Source organism: Carettochelys insculpta, chromosome 2 (genome assembly GCF_033958435.1).
Source record: "Carettochelys insculpta isolate YL-2023 chromosome 2, ASM3395843v1, whole genome shotgun sequence".
Lineage (NCBI taxonomy): Eukaryota > Metazoa > Chordata > Testudines > Carettochelyidae > Carettochelys > Carettochelys insculpta.
Genome location: NC_134138.1, coordinates 198,836,571 through 198,862,672, shown reverse-complemented (window position 1 = coordinate 198,862,672; position 26,102 = coordinate 198,836,571). Strand labels below are relative to the sequence as shown.

At 38.9% G+C, this 26,102-nt stretch overlaps 1 protein-coding gene across 2 annotated transcripts in view; it reads left to right on the top strand.

The window, feature by feature from the left end:
- Positions 1 to 26,102, top strand: part of NEK11 (NIMA related kinase 11) — a 186,205-nt gene that overhangs the window by 88,437 nt on the left and 71,666 nt on the right. For both annotated transcript variants that reach the window (XM_074986116.1, XM_074986115.1), the window contains exons 7-12: positions 3,546 to 3,695; positions 3,776 to 3,854; positions 4,400 to 4,488; positions 9,540 to 9,659; positions 14,024 to 14,117; positions 18,346 to 18,478. In XM_074986116.1, coding sequence (XP_074842217.1) covers positions 3,546 to 3,695; positions 3,776 to 3,854; positions 4,400 to 4,488; positions 9,540 to 9,659; positions 14,024 to 14,117; positions 18,346 to 18,478 — 665 coding nt within the window. The remainder of the gene's footprint in view (positions 1 to 3,545; positions 3,696 to 3,775; positions 3,855 to 4,399; positions 4,489 to 9,539; positions 9,660 to 14,023; positions 14,118 to 18,345; positions 18,479 to 26,102) is intronic.

Below are 26,102 nucleotides of genomic sequence, written 5' to 3'. Positions count from 1 at the left end.
GTGCTTACATATGAAGTGAACATTACTGGTCTTTAAACACCGAATACTGATAATCTTGGCTTGATTGTACTGAGGTATGGTTTTAGAAAAAGCACCACTGAGAAATATGTACCTGATATTTTACCTCTTTATTGTCCATATAATGTGTACAATAGGAGCCTAATTTTTATCCTCAAAATATAACAATGTGATATAATTTTTTAATTCCAAGGTGGGCTGATAAGTTTTTTGAAAAGGTATTTAATCAAAAGTTAATAACTGAAATTTGTCGTATCTCCTATACTTGTTTTCTTGGGAATGTTATGGTAGCTGCTTGAATCAGTGTTACTCATATAGTCAAGTGCTTTGAAGTCTTTATAGGGAACGTTCAAAGTGAGATTAGTAGCATTATTATATATTGTCTAATATGTAAGTCTGTCACTATACACCACTAAGTCATGGATCAGAATGCCAGATTCAAGGCAAACTGCAGAGAAATAGGGCAGACTCACCTCAAACTGGTGAATGAAGGGTCCTGTGGCACCTTATAGACTAACAGAAAAGTTTTGAGCACGAGCTTTCATGAGCACAGACTCACTTCATCAGATGCTTCATCAGCATCTGATGAAGTGAGTCTGTGCTCACGAAAGCTCGTGCTCAAAACTTTTCTGTTAGTCTATAAGGTGCCACGGGACCCTTTGTTGCTGTTACAGATCCAGACTAACATGGCTACCCCTCCGATACTCAAACTGGTGGTTATTCTATCATTAGATTGTACTACGCCAGTAACAAAAATAAACTTCTGTTTCACTACATGGGTTAATAAGAAGTCAAATATGCAGTCTTCCTAGGCATTCCATTGTTTGTCTCACCACCCAGACACCAAATTCTATGATGAGTATCTACTGAAAACCAATTTATTCAAATATAGGCTACTTCTAATGTCAAGAGATCAGCCACTTAGCAGATCAGGATTAACTCAGTTCTGACCCTATAATCACCTTGCTGCCAACCCCTGAGTAACTAAATATTTATGGGAGAGAATACGTGTAGAAGACATAGAAAATATTTTTGTATTTTTATTTACAAGAAAATATGAAGAGCATCGAAATGGATCATACATATACAATAATTACAAGGACCTTACATCAGCATTATGGCAGTGATATTAGAGATGCCGGCTTGTAAAGTCTCTGGTAGCTCCCAAAATATTGGAAGTTCCTCATTCCATAGTACAATATGCTCATTTTAGTTGTAAATCCACAATCCAGAGAATCAGAGGAAGAAACAGACAAAATTGAGACATCTCAGAGGCCTTTTATATCATTTTCCAAATGCCTGTAAATTTGCTGGTTCAAACATCTCATGGGCTCTGTGAAAAGTTACTGGCCTAGGGCTTTGTCTACACTGCCAAATGAATGACAAAATGGTTTTCATCCTCAGATGCTTAAATAAAGCCACCTCCCAAAAGACAATGTTTTTCCTCTGCAAGTTCAGTGTGAACATTTCATTGTCTGCAAGAGCATTCTCTAGTCAACAATGTGAACACCACTTGTTCAGGGTGAAAGTATTCTCTCAGCAAAAGTGCTGACAAACAATGTTTACGCCGCCATATATTTAGTAACATGGCCACGTCAACATGACCATGTTGTTAAAAGCTGTGTAGTGTAGACAAACCTATGAAGGAGCCCGGTGTCATATGCGCATATCACATGTCCTTACATGCTTTGATGACTGACAGAGACAGCCATTGCTTACATCTAGGCTGAGGAATCCACGAGAAGGCTTACTGGGAAGGATGAATTTCTTATACGGTACTTTGTTAGCTTGAAACGTCATCAAGTTTGCATAATCCATTTAGAATGAGGCAAACTACCTTCAGGATGATATCTCAGGAGCACACACATTTGAGATAGAGGTACATTGTCAATACAGTGACCCACAACTTACCCAGAGATTGTGTTCCTGTGTAATCCTGCATAAGTCAAAGTTTGCATTACTTGAGAGAGAGCCAGGAAACAGTTCAGCGCTGCTGCGCTGGTCAGTTTCCCTGCTCCTGTAAGTAGTGGGGAGCTGGACCCTGGCTCCCAGCTGCCTGCTGCTCACAGGAGACAGGAAACTGTTCAGTGCTGCTGCATTGGTAAGTTTTCCAACTCCTGTTGGGGCAGCAGGCTCCCTGCTCCTGTCAGGGATGGTGGAGTCAGGCTGTCACCCTGACAGGAGCTGTGAAACCCGTCCTATCAGGGGCGGCAGCCTGACTCTCACCACCTCGACAGGATCAGGGGGTTGCCACTCCTGTGAGTGGCGGGGAGCTGGTGCCTGGCTCCCGGCTGCCCACCACTCACAGGAGTAGGGAAACTGACCAGCACTGCTGCACTGGTCAGTTTCCCAGCTCCCCAGTGGGAGGCAGCCCAGAGCCAGGTGCCAGCTCCCCGCCACTCAGAGCCGTGTTAACCTGAGATTCGCACAACTTCAGTGCATATATATTGGGGTTCTACTGTAGTTATACCTTCAAGTACAGTGATGATACATGATTTTAAACAGGATAATCTTATTTAGCAAATAATAACTTTCCACTGATACCTTGCATAACAAACTTTGCACAAGGCCATTTGCAATTTTAAACAGTGGCAGCATCAAGAATACAAACGGCCAGATTTCAATCATACAGCAACACAAATTCATATGAGTGTCAGGATATTTATTCAAAAAATATTCTATCTTGAACTCTTTGTGCTCCATTACTGACCTTGAAATAAGCTTGGCAATACCATACCAGGCCATATTTACCTCTGTGCTGTGGCTGGCAATAGCTCCGTATTCAGATCTGGACTCCCAGACAGTAGCACTGCTGTCCAGATGCCCAGCTCTGAAGGCAGCACTGATGCCAATAACAGTGTAGAAGTGAAGGTAGCAGTGCTGCAAACCTCCTACAATAACCTTGTGACTCTCATACAACTCCTTTTTGAGAAAATTACTATTTATAAAACCCTATGGCTGTGAAATTGACCACAGTGGATTGTGAATTTGATTGGTCCCTATGAATGAGGCTAGGGTGCATCTTTAGGTGATTGAAATCTCAATGGAACATTTATTCCTATGAGTTTTCCCTCATGTGAAGCCATTTTGGGTGCTTTTGAATCCGGCCCTGAACTCTAGGGTTTTGGTTTAACGTCAAACTGAAACCCTCAAACACAGCCTAAACAAATCTGTATCTAAACATCATCTCAGTGCCAGTCTCTAGTTAAAATACCCAGGACTGACTGTTACAAAAGCAAAAGCTGATTTATGTAATAATCCTTATGTGGTTTAACTTTCCTGTCTATGTCTGTGGAAATGAAATTATCGTGATTATAGGTTTTACAAATATTAAGCAGTAGCCGATGATTCCATGCTCTGAATGAAGACTCTTTCAGATGAAGAGAACAGTATGACATTGAAATGTCCTGCCATCAAGAGAAAAGGACACAAAATTCAGTTCTTTACAGACACTGTTCTTGTATTTACTATGCTGTCACTGGGTAGGCCACTTCATTTCCTTACATGATCTTATTTTGTTCTTCTAGGTCACTGGGATGCATTTTGTATGAGATGTGCTGTATGGATCATGCATTTACCGGGCACAATTTTTTGAGTATTGTGCTAAAAATCGTGGAAGGCAACACACCTTCTCTTCCTGACAGATATCCTAGTAAACTGAACACAGTCTTCAACAGGTTTGATGTTTTCTGGCTTATCACATATGTTCAGTTATTTTCAAGGTAGCTGAATAATCTTTTTTCCATTAATATTTCAGCATGCTGAACAAGAATCCTTCTCTGAGGCCATCTGCAGCAGAGATTTTAAAAATTCCGTACATTGATGAACAGTTACAGGTATTTAAAGTGAAAAAGCAATAGACACGCATGTAACGTGTATATATGTGTATTGCAAAAATGCACTAAGTAGAAGAACATTTTTGAAAAGAAATGTAAGTGAGAAGTCCATGCAAATTTGAAATGGAAGTTTTCTTTGCAAATGGTGGTGCGGAAACAAAGCCCTTTTCTCCCCATCCTCTAGAAGGGGAACTTTGTGAGTGAGTCTGCTCAGCATGGAATTTTCAAAGCAATAGAGTGTTCATTTATATATTGCAAACTTCTGAAATCACTGGGGCTGGGTGGGAGTAAGGGGTTGCAAGGCCTCTCTGGTCTTGGCCAATTACCAAGAGGTATTCAAATATTTAATGAAAAACAACACATTCTAGTAAACATCTCACTTTTCTGGTTTGTAGTCTTTCTAAAGTGTGTGTTATTGCTAGGCTTTATGGGACAGAAAAGTTGTTCAAAAATTTTACATTGGACTGTACCAAGTATTGGGTGATAGATGCAGATGTTGGGTCACTGCACTATTATAATTTATTTATTTTGCTGCTGTTTTTTAGCAGACTCTCAAATGCAAATTCACAAATATAGCTCTGAAAAATGAGACATTTAATTGTCAGAAAGAAGCTGCTTGCATCATTAATGCTGTGTAAGTACTGCAGTGTTTTCACTAGTAAAAATTACTACAAAGAGAAGTGTTGCTCAAGACATTTGTGTTTTAAACATTTATTTAATCTAAATGCATAAGACCAGCTTGTTAAAAGGGATTTATGCTAAAAATTCACATGTTGATGTAGATCTACATTTTTAAAGTTTTTTGAGATCTACTGTGAAAAGCAGTGTGTGAGAACTAAGCATTCTTATTATTACTACATGCAAACTCATAATAGCACATGCGCATTGGTTAATTATGCAGAGTATGTGTACATGAAAGTACAGTGCTTGATGTATGTGTAATTAAATTATTCCTGCACACAAATACAAATAAATGTACATTTTTACATGTTATCCTCAGATCTTTGAAAGCTTAGGTCATATTTTGACCTGTTATGATTCAACTATGAACTGGGTAGTTTGTGACTACAGTAATATCAAAGCTTTTTCCCTAAATCCTTTCAAACTGAAGACATAAACATTTAAATTAACATTCAGTATACAGATCTGTAGGACCTGGTTGTAGATAGCTTTTAGCTATGTAGAAAAATTAATCATAATCATATTTAGTGGCTTTTACACTAAAATGAATTTGACATTACCTATGTGAGATAATTCTGCACTGTCAGAGCTATTTAATTTAAACAGTATTAAATCACAACACTTCAATGATTAATACCAGTTCCAATGTTGATAATTTCATTCTATCTTCTTTAATTACCCTTGCAGCTTCAGTTAGATCTGGCATTCCACTTCACTTCCTGTCCCTAAATTGTGTGGTGTATTGGTTTGCATTCTTATGTAGCTGCTTTGTTCCTCCACAAAAGTGGCAATAATTCACTGTTGGGGGTGAAGATATGCACATTCTTTGTCTGGTTTGTTATGAAGCTTAATTAATAGTTTGTAAACTTCTTTGCGATCCTTAGGTAACAGACCTATTGTGAGCATATCAAAACCAATGTAATAACAAGTCAAACCAATGGGCATAAATTGTCATAAAATATTACAGGTATCTCCCATGTACTTCACATTTATTACTCAGATTGGTTATGGGACACATGGAAGAGCGAATTCGTAGCACTTCAGAGGAGATATGGTTGTTTGGTAGTGGAGAGTTGTACTCCTAAATGTGATTGGCACGATATGCAGGCAAGGTTTCAGTTTCAAAAAGTATTTCAAATGTGTTAGCTGAAATCCATACTGAAGTATAAAGTATTTGAAATATCAGTGACGTGATTTGCAGTCCTGGTCCTTATTTTGCGGAAACAATTTTTCACCTCCATTGAACTGCACAGACAGTTTTTGACTTAAATTTCCTTGCTGTGTTTGGGGCCAAAAATTGTAGATGCAGCTTATTATGGAGCAATATTACACCTGAAAAATGGAAATTCAACCTCAAAATTTCCCGTTGTTTCCAAGGTGGACTGATCAAGTCTGTACTCTGCTATTGAAGGGATACAGAAAACTTCAGTCATTTTATTGGATCCAATTTGAATGTATTGAACCACATCACCTTTCACATTGGTATTGCGTATGGAGAGAATTGTCGTATGCAGAGAGAGTGTGTATTTATTCTGTGGTCAGCAACCCCTCACATCCAGTTAGCACTGATGGGTCTGTAATCTTTCCCACACAAGGAATAAGTTCTAAGTACTAACATGCTATTTGCATAAGTCTATAGAGAAGATTTGATTTCTGTGATAAATAATGATTTACTTTTTGATGACCCATCCAATAAACATCCATTCCTTTTTCACATGTTCTTATGCTACAGAGCTCCTATAATACTCACTTCTAGAAAAAGGTATGTAGGATTTTTGAAGAATTTCTCGCTGCATTTATGTTCATTCCGTCAAATTCAGCACAGAGTAGATCATCTATTTTTGGCAGAGCTTAAAAATGTAGCTGTAAGCTTTTCAAAATAAAGGCAAGTGGGTTTTGTTAAAAATAAATATCATTCAATATAAACCCTCCCAGAAATATGCTGTGTTCTGACTCAGTTGAATTAAGTCTTTGGAATATGTATGAAAATAAGATATATGAATCTAATTACAATAAAATGCAAAGGTTTTAAATAAAATTCCAATAAGATGGTTAAAAATTTGCATTGTCATTGTTAAGTAAAATGCCAAAGAGACAGATAAATTCTATATAGCAGGAAAGTGTTGTCATTCAAAAAGTCAATTACAACAATTTAAACTTGAAATCTATGTAACTGTAAATTGCTCTAAACTTGAAGCTGTATTTCAGTTTTGAAAGTCCCTAACAACAGTTGTTCATCCTTCCCAACCACTTTGTCATTCTGCATCTGTGCATTTTTTTTCTTTCCATGAAATGTTTATGTACCCATCCTCAGCTTAGCGTTATGTTTTTAATACAGGTCTGTAATAGTTTACTGAAGGTCTACCCAAGTCATACATTTTAAATATTTAAGTGAACCTAACACTGTACATATTCATTTTCAACTTGGAAGAAAAACAATTTGTTATCCCAGAGGTTTTATATTATAAATCCCAGCTCTGTTACAATGCATAAGAAATGTGCCTAAATTATTCATTCTTGCTTAATAACTGAAATCTTCTTGCCTTTGTCTTCAGTGTCATATGTTTCCCAATACTACTTTTAATATTTTCTTCCATAGGCAACATTTGAGAAAGATGGTGAAAATATCTCTCCTTACATTGTAAACTTTAAGGCTATGTCTACATTAGCCCCTTCCTTTCAGAAGGGGCATGGTAATGAGTGAGTTGGGAAGATGCTAATGAGATGCTTCCATGAATATGCAGCACCTCATTAGCATAATTGCAGTCACATGCGATTTGAAAGTGCTGCTTTCGAATCATGTGCCACCCATGTAGATGGGGGCCTTTTGAAAGGACCCCCCTGGACTTCAAAAACCCCTTCTTCCTAAAACCAAATAGGAAGAAGGGGCTTTTGAAGTCCAAGCAGTCCTTTCAAAAGCCCCCCATCTACACAGGCAGCACGCAATTGGAAAGCAGCACTTTCGAATCGTGTATGTCCGTCATTATGCTAATGAGGTGTTGCATATTCATGAAAGTGCCTCATTAACATCTTCCCAACTCGCTCATTGCCATGCCCCTTCCAAAAGGAAGGGGATAGTGTAGATGTAGCCTATGATGTTTCCCAAGGTAATAGTCTATGCAGAACTATGTGATTTATTGGGACATAAAATTAAGCTCTTAGATGATCATACAACAAAGTAAATGATGATTTACTAGCTAAATCTTGAATCTTGAGAATAAGAGTAACCATTTGAAATGAGTACTGCTCACCATAAATCTCAATAATCTAACTTTTGGTTTACATGGGAAGTCATAATGTATGACTGCAGTTGCATTTTTATAATCACTAGAAGACATAAAATAATCTGGGATCTATATAGGCTTTTTTTTTTTTAAATTTAGGAAGTGTATTGGTCTCTTGTGTTTATGGACATAGTTGAGCTCTGGAATAGGTGAGTTAGTTATTCATGCTTAGCTTCAGGGGAGGTCTGTCAAAATCATTTGAGCCATGAAAAAAGACCTGTTGTTAGCCGATGGTCAGGTGAGATGCCACTATGCCCTTGTATTAGTATGAGGTATTAACTGCCAGAGCAGAGCTCACCAGCGACCAGGCTAAGAGCTGCTGAAAAGCAGCTAGGTTCTTTTGTTTTGTGTTCAGGTTAGCACAGTAACAGGAGGAGTCAGATTACCACTTTACCAATTACTTTGTTTATTTATCTAACAAATTAAGCTCTTACTGTTATAACGTTGCTTTATTTGTTACCAGTTAAGCTCTTGTGGTTACAATTGTTACAAGGTTTATACTTAGATTACAAATAGCTAGCATGCACTCTAGTTCATAGATCTATACTTGTTAAATGTGCGCAAAAGAAATAAAAAGTAAAATACCTAGCAGGTCTTATCCTCACCCCTGCATTACCAACATGGCTTGGCCCGTTTCCCTCAATCCCTTGGGAAGAAGTCCTTTGTCCTTTTTTTCCAGGAGTCGAGCATCCTCGGGGACCTGGGGAGACCCCCACCCTCCTGTCCAGCAGGAAAGATGATTGGAGCTCAATTAGGGGGTCTGCCGGACCACTCTTTATACCCATTGGGTCATGTAGGCTTCTTCCTTGGTTTAATTGAATTAAACTGTCTGATGCTGGCTCTCACAGGCAGTTCAAGGGTGTAGTTCACACCTGTGAGGTAGAGACAATTAGGGGCATTTGTGTTTTAATGGGCCGGAGATTTTTCCTCCTGTCTGGGACCCTGTGGCTGAATCAACTAATGGTAATTAGCCAAGGGCAGTCTGAGGCCCGGCTGTTAATTAGCCCATTGTTCTTTGCTCTGGAGCTTCAAAGGCCATGGCTAAGATAAGCCCATCTGTGCTCTTGGGCATTCCAGGGCTGGACTATTCCTTTTTAACTTTTTTGTGCTCTGAAGCACATAGGGAAGGCAAGAGGGAGTAGAGCAAAAGTAGGGGGTGGGGACTCTGTCTGGCTGCATTCTGTATTCTGTCAGACCAGGAACTGAATAACATCAGATGTCATTTGCAAGGAAGCAAATGACAATTATGAAAGCTCATTAAAGGATCATTAAAATTTTCTTCTTTTATACTTGTTTAAAATTGATTATTAAAAATTCTGGTTGGTATTGTTATCAGTTGCTTTAATTTTAAACTAAAAGGCAGAATTTCTGCTTGTAATATCTTCAAAGAGAGAAGATACTGTAACTTTTCTAGGGGTGTTTTCTCATTATTGTATTAATAAAATACCGAGGATGTCTATCCTCTTTTGACATATTTAAAATGGTTCATGAAAAATGTACTGGGCTTATAGGTCTGCATTTTACATGCTTTCCTAATGAAAATAAATCTGATATAATACCACTATAAGTAAAGACACCTCTGATTAGTTTGTTACGTGACTTAAATTTTTTCATTATTACATTCAGAATGTCAACATCTTTCAGCCCCATAATAATATAATTTTAAATATTACTGTTTACATTTTTACATAAATAGAGGCTTGCATGCTTTTATTATTAGGAAGAAAAAAGTCCATTTGCAAACTCTGCGGGAACTTTCAGAAGTACAGAAGATGACTCCACGAGAGCGAATGAGGCTGCGAAAGTTAAATGCTGCAGATGAGAAAGCAAAGAAGCTCAAGTAAGATATATAACTAACACTTGGTTTTCCCCACGCATTCTTTCACCTGTGCAATTTACCAGAAAAGCAAGGTTCAAGCTACACTAGAGCGATCTGTCAACAGAAGTTTCTGTCGAAAGATCTTCCAACAAAAATTTTGTCAGCAGATTGGGGCCAGACAGCCAAGCGGATCAAAAGAGTGATCCACTTTGTTGACAGAGTGTGGCCAGACTGCCCGCCCACTCTCTCGACAGAACAGCCAACTGGAAGCAAAGCAGACAGGGCTGCTTGGTGTCCCAGAAGCCCTGTCTGTCAACAGAGGCCTTCCCTCCCCCTCTGGAATGTCCAGACCACCTTTCTGTCAACAGAATCTGTCAACAGAAGTGTTCTGCTTCATGGGGGAGTGGCAGCACACTGTCAGCAAAAGTGCCGCATTCTGTTGATTTACTGTCGACAATAAATGTGGATGCTTCACTGGTTTTTGTCAACAAAACTCTCTAGTGTAGACGTACAACCATGGTGAAAAAAGTTGGCTTATAGGCATTATGCAGGTTCTTCAGCTACTGATGGATGAGTGGTGATTTTATAGTAGTTTAGATAAAAATAAGAATAATTGCTGAAGTAGGGAGAAAAGTCAGAACATTAGCCCAAAACTATGCTTCAGATTCCACATTTCTTACTAAATAAATGGGTAAGAAATCTTTGGATTAATTTATGCAGAAGATGACCTTTAACCGATTTATTGAGGTCAGTACTCTGAAGAGTCAGCCACTTATCTTTGACTGGAAGTCCAGGTTTGATGGAAATAGTTGGTCATTTTAGCCTCAGAGATTTCTATAGAAGGACAGAAAATGTGAGCCCTAAAAGAAAAGATGGTAGGTAATGGCCTTATTAAGTGAGTAGATACAATGGTGATGAGTATAGTATAAAAACTCTGCTTGGAGAGAGAGAGTTTGTTTCCTGAGACCATGAGGGGTCATAATACAGAGTCTTTGAAGGAGTACATACTCTTCATGAGAGAATTATGAAAAGAAAGAAAATCATAGATGCACCAACTACTTGCGTTCATGTTAATAGTCTCTTCAAAACAGCCTCTCAAAGTCCAGTCTAGATTATCTAATGTTATTTTGTTGTTTAAAAATATGAAATAGCGTGATAATTGTTTATGACCATTGCGATCATCCCCATAGTATTGTCATGCCAAAGCAAGCATGCATCTTCATTTAGTAATGACATCTATTTACAGCAAAGACTACAAACAAGAAAAATAGCTGAAGTTTTAAGTTCTGATTTGAAAAATATTCTGAACCAGCATTTGTTATGTCTGTTTGACATTTATCAAAATTAGTGCAAAGGAGGGGTTAAAACTCCACCTGGGATTGGAGACAATGATGTTGATTATGTTGTATGGGCATTAGTTCTGTGGCCAATAGAAGTTTTTTCCATGGACTCACAGGCAGTGTCTAAAAGGTAGTGGAATTTTCCTTATGGTTTTTGATCATACTCTTAACTATGAGAAGCCAATTTGCAAATGTATGAGAAAATAATAAATTATAGATAACCAGATTTTGAGTATTTTATAGAATGGTATTAGGAAACAGTATAGAAGGGCAGTTGTCTAATTTATGTTTCAGCAGATAAAATGTATGTATCACTTCTGTAGCATAAAAAGGATAATCATCTTCAAAACCTATTCATAATCATAAAATAGAACACTGATCTAGGTTCAACACTGGGCTAGCTGAGCGTACTATAGTTACACTACAAGGGTACCAGTGACAGAAAGTAGAGCTATTACAAAGATACAATTCCATTTCAAGAGGGCTGCCAACAGTCAGCTAGTGCAAAAGTAAGTAAGAAGGCAGAGCATCCATGGAGCCCAGAAGGTTTGCTGAGTCAGCATATGCCTAATACAGTCTTCTGTGCGGAATACCTGCCACACAGGTCAGAATATGAAAACGCTGCCTCTTTTCTCTTGGCATGAAAACTTCTCTGGAACACTTGGGGCTTGTTTACACCACCACCTTCCTTCGAAGGAAGAATGGTAATTGGGGTGTTGGGAGTTTACTAATGAAGTGCTGCGGTGCACAGGCCGCACTTCACTAAACAAACTTCCTCCCATGGCAACTTCAAAGTTTTAAACCTCAAAGTACCTGCCTGCATCTCGCCGCGCCTCACCCACCAGTACTTCAAAGTGCTGGGACACCTTCAAAGTGCTGGCAGGTGAACCGCGACTAGACACTTGCCAGTACTTGGAAGTTTAAAACTTTGAAGTTGTCTTGGGGGCGGGGGAGGGGGAATTTTCTTAACGAAGTGCTGCCTATGCCCCGCAGCACTTCATTAGTAAGCTCCCAACAGCCCAATTACCATCCTTCCTTTGAAGGACGGTGGTAGTATAAACAAGCCCTTGTCCACCAATATCAAGTCAATATCAATGTCAAGTCGACAATATTTTAAATTCTTCTGAGTTGACCGGGCCCGTGTATGGAACACACTGTCTAGTGCCTCATGACTGTTTTATGCAAAGCAGGCCAGGTACATCCTATGAATTCTGTAGCTAAGGACTGAAATATCTCCCTAGATGCAACTGTACAAGACCCTCTGGATGAATAAATGCCCTTTGTGCAAACCTGAGCGTATGGCTTTTTGAGAGAATGTACTTTTCCATTTATTTCATAGAATCATAGAATGCTAGGACGGGAAGGGACCTTGAGAGGTCATTGTGTCCAGCCCCTTGCCCTCATGGCAGGACCAAGTATTGTCTAGACCATCCCTGATAGGCACTTATCTAACCTTGTCTTAAATATCTCCAGAGATGGAGATTCCACAACCTCCCTGCACAATTTATTACAGTGTTTGACCACCCTGACAGTTAGGAACTTTTTCGTAATGTCCAACCTAAACCTCCCTTGCTGTAGTTTAAGCCCATTTCTTCTTGTTCTAGCCTCAGAGGTCAAGAAGAACAAGTTTTCTCCCTCCTTCTTATGACACCCTTTTAGATACCTGAAAACTGCTATCATATCCCCCCTTAATCTTCTTTTTTCCAAACTAAACAAGCCTAATTCTTTCAGCCTTTCTTCATAAGTCACGTTCTCTAGACCTTTGATTGTCCTCATTGCTCTTTTTTGGACCCTTTCCAATATCTCCACATGTTTCTTGAAATGTGGTGCCCAGAACTGGACACAGTACTCCAACTGGGGCCTAACCAGTGCAGAGTAGACCGGAAGAATGACTACTCATGTCTTGTTCACAACACACCTGTTAATGCATCCCAGAATCATGTTTGCTTTTTTTGCAACAGCATCACACTGTTGACATATTTAACTTGTGGTCCACTGTAACCCCTAGATCCCTTTCTGCCATACTCCTTCCTAGACAGTCGCTTCCCATTCTGTAAGTGTGAAACTGATTGTTCCTTCCTAGGTGGAGAACTTTGCATTTGTCTTTATTAAACTTCATCCTGTTTACTTCAGGCCATTTCTCCAATTTGTCCAGATCATTTTGAATTTTGACCCTATCCTCCAAACCAGTTGCAACCCCTCCTAGCTTGGTATCATCTGCAAACTTAATAAGCATACTGTCTATGCCAGTATCTAAATTGTTGATGAAGATGTTGAACAGAACCGGTCCCAATACAGACCCCTGCGAAACCCCACTTGCTATACCTTTCCAGAAGGATTGAGAACCATTAATAACTACTCTCTGAGTACGGTTCTCCAGCCAGTTTTGCACCTACCTTATAGTAGCCCCATCTAAGTTGTATTTGCCTAGTTTATTGATAAGAATATAATGCGAGACTGTATCAAATGCCTTACTAAAATCTAGGTATACCACATCCACCACTTCTCCCTTATCCACAAGGCTCATTATCCTATCAAAGAACAACAAGAAGTCTTGTGGCACCTTATAGACTAACAGATATTTTGGAGCATCTATTAGTCTATAAGATGCCCCAAGGCTTCTTGTTGTTCTCGAAGCTACAGACAAACGTGGCTACCTCTCTGATACTTATCCTATCAAAGAAAGCTATCAGATTGGTTTGACATGATTTGTTCTTTGCACATTCTTGCTGGCTGTTCCCTATCAGCTTGCCACCTTCCAAGTGTTTGCAGATGATTTCCTTAATTACTTGTTCCATTATCTTTCCTGGCACAGGCGTTAAACTGACCGGTCTGTAGTTTCCTGTGTTGTTCTTATTCCACTTTTTATAGATGGGCACTGCCTTTTTCCAGTCTTCTGGAATCTCACCTGTCTCCCATGATTTTCCAAAGATGATAGCTATGTGTATGATATTTATGTGTAATAAGCCATGCAACCTTATCATTAAAGCTTGTGTATGGTATTTGTGATACGTAATATTGAATAACTGCACTGTTTATTTATAGAGAGCTGGCAGAAGAAAAATACCAAGAAAACCTCAAAAGAATGCAAGAACTGAGATCCCGGAACTTTCAGCAATTGAGTATAGATGTGCTTCATGTAAGTGTGAACTCACTCTTAGGGTGTTTTCAGACACACACACTCAGACTACAGTACTTTTCAGTTTCTCAATCTTAGGGACTACGGTTACACTACAGCAATCTGTCAACAGAAGTCACTGTTGTAAGAGATTTACTGACAAAACTTCTGTTGACAGTGTGGCCACACACAAAAGCCAATCAAAGAGCACTCTCCTCTGTCAACAGAGCAGCAGGACTGCCCAGCTGCTCTCTTGACAAAACAGGCACCCAGAAGCATAGCAGACTGGGCTGCCCATTGTTGTGGATATCCTGACTGTCAAGAAAAGACCTGCTCACCACCCTAAAGATAGTACACACACCTTTTTTTGTCAAGAGAATCTGTTAACAGAAGCGTTATGTCTCATGGCTGAGACGTAGAATGCTGCTGGCAAAATTGCTGGGTTTTGTCAACAGACGCATTTTGTGTGTGGACGTTACACAAGTTTTGTTGACCAAACCATAGGTGTAGGATAACCGTAACCCTATAGTACTGTGGCACAAATTCTGCTCTCAGAGATGTGGTTCAGTTGTGTATGGAAATCTAGAAAACTCAGTCAATCTTGATTCTGTATTGAGAAAAAGTTCCTTCAGTAACTGAGGTACACTTCAATGGATGTCTTTATCAGTCCCAAGGCATCGTTTTCTTTTCTGAAAATATTTATTAAAACCGAACATATGCAATGAAATTTTAGACTCTACTGCCTGCTTCTGCCTCCTTAACCCCTCCTGCATGAAGTCATAGTTCAAAATAAATTCATTTTCAAGATAGCGTTAAGACCGTAATCTCTAAAATACCATACTTTGGTAGGGCTGCTGCTTCCCTTTTATTTATTTACTTAAGAAGATTACTTTGAACTTTCTGTCCAGCCCTAAGTATGAAGGAAGTCTCAGAGTGTTTCCCCATGCAAGCTTTTATTTGCCTTGAAGCTATCTGCGAGAGAAAATAGGTCAGTTTAGTACCAGTTCTGCAACTCATCAAAGATGTAACAAAGATCATTTGGGAAAATCAGTCTGCGCATCCTAGAAATTATACCTTTTTGTTTAGCACTTAATGGCTTCTCTCTAGCATGCCAATAAGAACATAAGAACATAAGAATGGCCATACTGGGTCAGACCAAAGGTCCATCCAGCCCAGCATCCCATCTGCCGATGGTGGCCAATGCCAGGTGCCCCAGAGAAGGAGAACAGAAGACAATGATCAAGTGATTTATCTCCTGCCATCCATCTCCTGCCCTTGTACTGAAGGCTAGGGCACCATACTTTATCCCTGGCTAATAGCCATTTATGGACCTAACCTGCAAAAATTTATCAAGCTCTTTTTTAAACCCTAATAGAGTCCTGGCCTTCACAGACTCCTCCGGCAAGGAGTTCCACAGGTTGACTGTGCGCTGTGTGAAGAAAAATTTCCTTTTATTAGTTTTGAACCTACTACCCATCAATTTCATTTGGTGTCCCCTAGTTCTTGTATTATGGGAAAAGGTAAATAATTTTTCTATATTCACTTTCTCCACACCATTCATGATTTTATATACCTCTATCATATCGCCCCTCAATCACCTCTTTTCCAAACTGAAAAGTCCCAGTCTCTCTAGCCTCTCCCCATATGGGACCCGTTCCAAACCCCTAATCATCTTAGTCACCCTTTTCTGAACCTTTTCTAATGCCAATATATCTTTTTTGAGGTGAGGAGACCACATCTGCGCGCAGTACTCAATATGTGGGCGTACCATAGTTTTATATAGGGGAAGTATGATATCTTTTGTCTTATTATCGATCCCTTTTTTAATAATTCCTAACATCCTATTTGCTTTACTAACTGCCGCTGCACACTGCGTGGATGTCTTCAGAGAACTATCCACTATAACTCCAAGATCCCTTTCCTGATCTGTCGTAGCTAAATTTGACCCCATCATATTGTACGTGTAATTTGGGTTATTTTTTCCAACATGCATTACCTGACACTTACCCACATTAAATTTCATTTGCCATTTTGCTGCCCAATCACTCAGTTTGCTGAGATCTTTTTGTAGTTCTTCACAATCCCTTTTGGTTTTGACTGTCCTGAACAACTTGGTGTCATCTGCAAACTTTGCCACCTCACTGCTTACCTCATTTTCTAGATCATTGATGAACAAGTTGAACAGGATCAGTCCCAGGACTGACCCCTGGGGAACACCACTAGTTACCTTCCTCCATTGTGAAAATTTACCATTTATTCCAACCCTTTGTTTTCTGTCTTTTAACCAATTCCCGATCCATGAAAGGATCTTTCCTCCTATCCCATGACCGCCTAATTTACATAAAAGCCTTTGGTGTGGGACTGTGTCAAAGGCTTTCTGGAAATCTAGGTATATTATGTCCACTGGGTGCCCCTTGTCCGCATGTTTATTAACCCCTTCAAAGAATTCTAATAGATTAGTTAGACACGACTTCCCTCTGCAGAAACCATGCTGACTTTTGCCCAACAATTCGTGCTCTTCTATGTGCCTTGCAATTTTATTCTTTACTATTGTTTCTACTAATTTGCCTGGTACTAATGTTAGACTTATCGGTCTATAATTGCCAGGGTCTCTTCTAGAGCCTTTTTTAAATATTGGCGTTATATTGGCCGTCTTCCAGTCATTTGGTACCAAAGTGGATTTAAAGGATAGGTTACAAACCACTGTTAATAACTCCGCAATTTCACATTTGAGTTCTTTCAGAACCCTTGGGTGAATACCGTCTGGTCCTGGAGACTTGTTACTATTCAGCTTATCAATTAACTCAAAAACCTCCTCTAATGTCACTTCAATCTGAGTGAGTTCCTCAGATTTGTCACCTAAAAAGGCTGGCTCAGATTTAGGAACCTTTCTAACATCCTCAGCCGTGAAGACTGAAGCAAAGAAATCATTTAATCGCTCCGCAATGGCACTGTCTTCCTTGATCGCTCCTTTTATATCTTTATCGTCCAAGGGCCCCACTGCTTATTTAGCGGGCTTCCTGCTTCTAATGTATTTAAAAAAAATTTTACTATCGTTTTTTGAATTTTTGGCTAGCTGTTCCTCAAAATCTTTTTTGGCTTTTCTTATTACATTATGACACTTAATTTGGGAGTGTTTATGTTCCTTTCTATTTTCCTCACTAGGATTTGACTTCCACTTTTTAAAAGCTGCCCTTTTCTCTCTCACTGCCTTTTTAACATGGCTGTTTAGCCATGGTGGTTCTTTGTTAGGTCTCTTACTGTGTTTTTTTATTTGGGGTATACATTTAAGTTGGGCCTCTAGTATGGTGTCTTTAAACAGTTTCCATGCAGCTTCCAGGGATTTTAGTTTAATTACTCTACCTTTTAGTTTCTGTTTAACTAGCTTCCTCATTTTAGTGTAATTCCCCTTTTTGAAATTAAATGCCAGAGTGTTTGACCGCTGCGGTGTTCTTCCCAACACAGGAATATTAAAAGTTATTATATTGTGGTCACTATTTCCAAGCGGTCCAGTAACAGTTACCTCTTGGACCAGATCCTGCGTTCCAGTCAAGACTAGATCGAGAATTGACTCTCCCCTTGTGGGTTCCTGTACTAGCTGCTCCAAGAAGCAGTCATTTAAGGCATCAAGAAATTTAATCTCTGAATCCCGTCCTGAGGTGACATGCACCCAATCAATATGGGGATAATTGAAATCTCCTATTATTACTGTGTTTTTTATTTTGATAGCCTCTCTAATCTCCCTTAACATTTCAGCATCACTCTCACTGTCCTGGTTAGGTGGTCGGTAATATATTCCTAATGCCATATTAATGTTAGAGGAATGAATTGTTATCCATAATGATTCTATGGAACATTTTGATTCCTTTAGGATTTTTGCTTCATTTGATTCTATATTATCCTTCACATATAGTACCACTCCGCCACCCGCACGACCTGTTCTGTCTTTCCGATATAATTTATATCCCGGTATGATAGTGTCCCACTGATTGTCCTCATTCCACCATGTTTCTGAGATGCCTATTATGTCAACTTCCTCCTTTGATATGACAATAAATTTCTGTTTTCCACTGTTTCTTTAACCTGTCTTTTAGAAATAACAATTGCTGTTGATCAGTTTTTTTTTAAAAAATTATTAAAAAGTCCCTTTTTAAAATACCCAGAAGTTGTAGAGATCAGAGTATCTGTTACACTGTGGTCATACTGAGATTTCTAACTGGTTATATTTATTAATGTTGCTTCAATTAAGGGATCTGATGAGCAGACTTCAAAACATCTGATTCAGTCTCAGCCAGTCACTGCACTGGACTACATATCCATAGACCATAAGGAACCAAGTGAAAACGAGTCACCGAGCAGGCTTTGTATGTCTGTGGAACACGGTAAGAATTCAATACTGTATGGCAGTTCATCCACTTTCTGTTTGAAACCTCATGTGAGCAGGGAAAGGTTTTGTATTTTTTCCTCCTTTGTTAATCTTTAGTAGAGAAATTTCAGTAAAAATCAGTCAGAGTTGCAAAGGAGTTAAAAATCTATGGCCGTGTCTACACATAGCCATGCAAATGGCCATTTCGAAGTTTACTAATGAAGCATATGGGAATAAGGGGACTTCAAAGTAGGCGGGGTCCTTTCAAGAAGGAGCCCTGTCTGGATGAGCCGTGTGGCGACGAGTCGCGTCAATTTCCAAGTGCCGCGGCCACCCGCATGCTAATGAGGCGCTGAATATGTATTTCAGTGCTTCATTAGTAAACTTCGAAATGGCCATTTGCATGGCCATTTCGAAGTTTTTGGCTAGTGTAGACATAGCCTATGAGAGAAAAAAGGATGGGTGTCGAATATGGGACTGCAGTGTAGAAATAGAAGGGTTTTTTTTTTTTTTATGTTTCTTGAACCTCTGGGAGCTGAGTGTATCAAAAGGTGGTGAATGCCACTTCCAAGAGAGGGGCTGCATTAAGAAGCAGACAGCTATTATGTTCACACCTTCAAGTGACTGGTGGTGGAATGCCATTGCGTTCAAAAGCCATCCTTCAAGCTTCAAAATGACTGTAGAATTATCCTAGGATGTGTGCATTTGGTATGTGTGATGGGATTATATGTAAAAATTGTATCCCAGTGAGAAAAGCAGTTGAACAACCTTTTAGCTTCACTTTTCTGTATTGACCTAAAATGCTGTTGTGAAAAGTATGTATAACATATGTCTTGCTTATGGATGGATGAGCGAAAGAAAAGTTCAGGCTTACTTACCTGGCACACTGTGAAAATAAAGTTTATTTAGAGTAACATACTCCCTTTTTGTATAATACTAGCAGATTTGCCCAGCATTGCTCAGGTCCTTAACTCATTTTCTTTTAATTAAAGGAAAATGTACATTCTTTATTTGAATGATTGTATTTTAAAAATACACTTTTATTTTATTGTTAATTTTTATTTTGAGTTTTTAGAAAGGGGGGTTGTTAAAATTTGTCTATTTAATTGTTAAATAATTTTATAAAATGGGGAATTCTACCAAGTGTATTTTTCTTCTTACCTATAAACTCTTTTCATTTGCTACATTTTAACAAAAAAGGGCTATAGTCAGTTTGGTTTCCAATAATATTTTCTTCTGGTTTTCAAACCTTACGCATTGACTCAAATATGTCAAAACAGAGCACTACTCCAAATGTCTCTGTTTTATCCCTTTTCTGTAAGGTTTATTGAGACGCAATCCTATTCCAGGTTCTTCCTACTTTTCTGGCTCATCTTAATTCGCTCTCTTTCAACATTTGCTCAATTATGTCAGTTTTGAGGACTGTCCTTGATTGGGTGATGCCATCTCTTTTCTGTTTGGTTTTATGAGAAGCAATCCCTTTCCAGGCACATCCTATTTTCCTGGAACAATCAAATCCTTACATTGCTTTAAGTTACAATAAGAGGAAGCCATATAAGCCGTGTCTAAACGTGCACGCTACTTCGAAGTAGCGGCACTAACTTCGAAATAGCGCCCGTCACGGCTACACGTGTTGGGCACTATTTCGATGTTAACATCGACGTTAAGTGGCGAGACGTCGAAGCCGCTAACCCCATGAGGGGATAGGAATAGTGCCCTACTTCGACGTTCAACGTCGAAGTAGGGACCGTGTAGTCGTTGCGCGTCCCGCAACATCGAAATTGCGGGGTCCGCCATGGCGGCCATCAGCTGGGGGGTTGAGAGACGCTCTCTCTCCAGCCCCTGTGGGGCTCTATGGTCACCGTGTGCAGCAGCCCTTAGCCCAGGGCTTCTGGCTGCTTCTGCTGCAGCTGGGGATCCATGCTGCATGCACAGGGTCTGCAACCAGTTGTTGGCTCTGTGGATCTTGTGTTGTTTAGTGCAACTGTGTCTGGGAGGGGCCCTTTAAGGGAGCGGCTTGCTGTTGAGTCCGCCCTGTGACCCTGTCTGCAGCTGTGCCTGGCACCCTTATTTCGATGTGTGCTACTGTGGCGTGTAGACGTTCCCTTGCAGCGCCTATTTCGATGTGGTGCTGCGCAACGTCGATGTTGAACGTCGACGTTGCCAGCCCTGGAGGACATGTAGACGCTATCACTACATCGAAATAAGCTATTTCGATGTAGCGTTCACGTGTGGACGTAGCCATACTGAACTTGGCAGTCCTAGCTCTTACTTAAGTTTAGAAGGTGTTCTTGATCAAACCGTGAAACAGACGAATTTTCTGAAATATGTATTAGATTTCTGATAACATACATATATATTCTGTTTCTAGAACTTTTTACATCAGTGGCTTACTTTGCATCTTAATGCATAGAGAGCAGATGCTGTATTTTTCTGCACGCATATTGTATTGGTGAGAAGTCAAAAATCCTGGTGACCGCAGGCTTCCATTTATTTACAGAATAGGCATATTAAAGCCAGGGTAGTGGAATATGTAAGGAATAAAACCAGTGGGGATCTTTTTTCATGTTTGTTCAATGTTGGCCTCCCTGCTCAGACTTCCAGTTAGGGGCAAACTATAGAGGTGGATTATGTGAGGTGGATTCTTGCCCACTGGGAACAAGATTGAAACATCCAGACTTCACATCAAATTGAAATTTGAAGTCAATGAACTTTGGCTCAAGCTCATAAAGTGTACAAATAGAAAGGTTTGTGCAAATAATATATGAAGTAGGACTATACCTAAAAAGTTCAAAAGTTTTAATTAAATTATAACTAATTTCTTCGATATATTAACTTCACAAAAGTCTGACCAATGTGGTTAATGAGAGTGACATATTATTTGTGAATTAGAGCTTCTTAAAACAATGTTTGTTAGTAATCTATGTATTAATGCATTCATATATTTATACATATTTGCATGCATTAAGTGTATTAATATTTAAAACTATTGCCCATGAAAGCTTCTGCCCAAATATATGTTAGTCTTTAAGGTGCTACAGGATTCCTCATTGTTTTTACTTTCCATTGGTTGCTCTGATTTTAAATGTTAACTTTTTATTTAGCGGTAACCTGAACTGGGAACATTAAAATTGCTTTTTTTAAAGAAATTAAAAAATAGCTTTTAATTTTGAGTGTACCTGAATTTAAGCCTAACAATGTTGGCTTGCTTTTTGAAAATATCAAGAGAGACACTGTGTGGGAGAGAGAACACAGGGGCTAGAATGTCTGTTCAAGGAAAAGAAACAGTTACACATAGGAGACGAAGAAGGAGCAATAAAAATGAGGCTGTGATTGGGAGTATACCAGGGTGAAGCAGATGCAGAACAGCATGTGAGGAAATCTATGTCTATCTTTAGAGATAATCTATTTTAAATAAATCTGATGGGTATTTATGACAAGGATTGGTTGATAGCATAGGTTTATGGCCTGACTTCATACTCCCATCATTTGTAAATTTGTCCACAGCCAACTGAACAAAGCTATTGTTAATTTTCAAGTTACTGTTTTCCACTAAAGTTAGATTTCCACAATAAAAGTTATGTTTATATCAATATACTATAGAGCACAAAAATAAGAAAACTTGAAACAAGTCTATACAATGACATTTTGAGAATTCTTATGCTTTAATTTATCAGGGTGACTGTATGGAAATGCCTATATTCTACTAGAAGAGATAATCCAATAAGAGTTGAAAGATTTAGTTTAATTAGTACCTCCGCTCTAAGTGACATGGAGATTCCATCAAATTTTTGAATGATTAGTTGTATCTATTAAAAACTGGAAAAAAACCCAAAAGCATCGATGTTACTTATAAATAATGAACAAACAGAATAATTGGTGATCTCCAGTTCAAGCATGAAATGAGATTTCAACTTGCTAGAGAAATCCATGCCAGCTAATTGATTTAATTCAGAATAAAACTTTTATGACAGTAACTAGTCTACCTGTGAGTATGCCTGTCAGAATAATTTTCATTTCACCTTCACCGATATGCATTGGAGGCATGGGAATTACCTGCAATTAGAAATAAATGACAATTTTTTCTTCAGACTCTTCCCTTTTTCAGAGAATTAATGGAGGGAGTCTTGTATAGATAACTAAATGCTACAGTCTGAAAACTGGGAGGCTGCAAACTGGTAGCAGGTAGAGCTAGATGCAGAGGAAGCCACACTTGCTAACACATATGGTTTCTAACACATAGCTGTCAAGCTGACTCTGCATCACACTATTTTTCAAAATCAGGTTACACACAAATAGGCTGTGGCCACACTAGCGCTTCCTTTTGGAGGAGCTATGGTAATGTGGCACTTTGGGATATGCTAATGAGGCTCTGCCATAAATATGCAGTGGCTCATTAGCATAATAGCAGCCACAAGCGCTTCGAAACCGCCAGTTTTGAAACACAGCTGCTTGCGTAGCGGGGGGGCCTTTTGAAATCAGGGGGTTGTTTCAAAAGCCCCGCCCCCCTGACTACACAGGCAGCTGTGTTTTGAAACCAGCAGTTTCGAAGTGTGCATGGTTGCCATTATGCTAATGAGGTGCTGCATATTCATAGCAGTGCCTCATCAGCATATCCTGAAGTGCCACATTACCATAGCCCCTTCAAAAGGAGGGGCTAGTGTGGCCACAGCCATAGTGAATTGTGGTAAAATGACAATTCTCCAGAACCGTGAAGAAATAATCAGCTTGTTACACTGTCTAGAGATGTTGAGGTGGCACTTGCCTATTGGGGGGGCCCTGAGCAAGAGTATTTTGGGGTCCGTCTTACTTTTCATCCACCCCTTAAAAATTGTTATCCCTACAGACCAAACATTTCTCAACGCCACACATACCAATCTGCTTGTTAAAAAGTCCAGGTTAAATAAGATGAGCTGTATTTGAGGTCATTCTAAATTAGCAACCCCTTCAGCTTCTTGGGGCCATAAGCAATTGCTTATTATACTTATGTCTAGTACTTCCACTATAAAGAAGGATGCTGATGGCAATTGAAATATTATTTTAAAATGAGTATGTTTAAATTAGTTTTCCAACATTTTACTCCTTACTACACCATCCAGATGAATTATGGAAAGTTATTCCTTTCACATAGGAGCCAGGTCTGCTGCAGAACCATCTGAGGCTTGTGGGTCTACAACTGATTCAGAGAATGACTCCCAAACCAAATGTTCGGGTGTCTAACATTAAGCTAGAGTGATTTGTGCCTGCCAGTACGCTTTGATGTTCTGTCACCTCCCCCTATCTACTTGAATGGTTTTGTGCACGCATTCTGTACCACCTTCTTTTATTTAGTAGAGAATTCAGAATACAACTTAAGATGGAAAATATAGGCTCTGGCTTATAGAAAGCACTTTGAAAATATTGTGCAGATATATTGGTTAAACCTTAGCAGAAGTGAATTCAGTCTTAAAATAGGCAGTAAAAGTGACAAATGAGATGAATCACGAATTATGCTGATTTTCTTTTAATGAGCCAGCTTCTTTGTTCTTGTGCAAAGGTGATAAAAGGACAAAGTTTTTTTCTGTAAGAAGCATATCCCCAGAACTCTGGTATTTACTTTCCTTTGCATGCTGGGATTAAATTTAGCATTGCTGACATATGCAAGTTTCCACAAAATGGGAATAAGGACTAGAAAAAAGGCTGGCTCTGGAAGGCAATGTTAGCATACTTACCTCAGAATGAGAGAAGTGTGTGAACTAAGCAGAATTTATTTCAGCTATCTGCTGGGTTCTGGATCTGTGTCCCTCTCGCTTTGCAAGTCAGTTTGCTGGCAGAAATGGGAAGTATTTGGAAGGTGCCTGCCCTGGTGTTGTCGGGGTTCAGTGAAAAGTCAATAAGGAGTGGACAGATCTCTCTTTTCCTGAATCATTAACCTGACAGCTTAGGAGAGCTCAGTCTGATGTAGTCATAAGGAACTATTAGTAGCTCTTAGCACTAGTAAGTTGTTTGGCTTATAAACATATGTCTTTATATCCACTGAGTCTGCAGGGTGTAGCGTTCCACCAGTACCACCCCAATATGCAGGTGCATTTTTGTGCCCATGCTGGAGCAGCGGAGTTAGCCAGTTTGACTAATTTTATTTAAAGATTTGCAGTGTGTGAAACATAGTAGTTACCATTGTGGGTGCTCAGTGAGAATGAGAATGCTCTGCAGACAATGGAAGTTAACAAAACTATTAGAAGTAGTTTTTAAAAAAAATCCCTTAAGTGGTTTTCTAAGTAAAATTCAGGCATCTTCACTCACCAGTCTGCAATGATAGGTTATTTCCTCTTTCTACAAGGAGGCAGGCAGCAGAATCACAAAAGAGAGCTAAACAATTTGCTTTGGTGTATTTTCTTGAAAGGAGCATGGTTATTAATCATTGTCCTAATAATTCAGTAGTTACATCATTTCACATAGTTATAGCCAGGTCATTATAGATCAGCTGCATATATACCCACACAAAAGCATAGAATTTGCTAAATAAGTTCAAAGGAATTATGATTTAAAAAAGTATAATTAATAACTTGTAAATCAGCTTTTCTGTACTAATTAAATTGTTTCCATGTAATTTAATATTCTTCTAAACAGATTCTTTTTATATTTAGTAATGTCTTTCAAGTTCAGTGCCCAATTAATTTGGATAACTGGAGATTATCAAAGAGAAGTACAGATAAATTTAATATTCATTGAGAATGTGACTCAATATTTTATTGTTTAGCTACTGTAGATATACAGTGTACATTACCATGTGATAACAATGTATTTGATGGCTTTTCAAGACAGTACCTAGTAGGTTGTCAATGATTATATAAAAATGATATGGAAGTGTTAGACGCAAAGAAGAACAATATTTACTCTGCTAACAGACAAATTGTCTTTTCATGTAAGTTTCACACTGGTAAAATTGCATTGACTTCAGTAGAGTTAATCCTGATTGGCATTAGCATAAATGGAATTGGTTTGAATTGGACTTCAGTGTGAATGGAAAATGAGGAAGAGTACGTTACATACACATTCTCATTGCAGTCCTTACGTGAGATTTCTGTAGTACTTCTCAGCTACTACCACAACATACCTTCACATTTCATTTCTGGGCTCACCAAATTGTTTCCATCTTATCATTTCATCTTTATGACAAAGTGATTCATCTAAGTGACAGAAATGGATAGAGCAATGAAAATTTAAAGCCATGTACTCTGATTTTTGGCTCAGAGTGCTCCTTTACATTCATAACAATTTCACAGCTGAAAGGTCATGGTAAGCAAGAGTGGGACAAATGTTTATTTTAAAACAAGTGTTTATGAACCCATTCATGCAAACACAGTTAAGCCACCCATAGTACTTTTCTAAATAGGAAAAGGAATATGGAGACTCTCAATAAACACCTCTGAATCCCTGATTTGAGGTCAGTCTCTTTTTTCTGCTACACCAGTGGAAATCCAGAATAATTCACCAGATAATAATTACTCCAGATTTAGACTGGTGTGTAAGAACAGAATTTGTCCCACAAAGCCTGTCCAGTTATAGCTAAGGGGGTGCAAAGCTCCTGGACAGCAAAGGATTTGGGCACAGTTTTGCAGGGCTGATTTGTGGATGGGCTGGGGTCAGTAGATCTACTG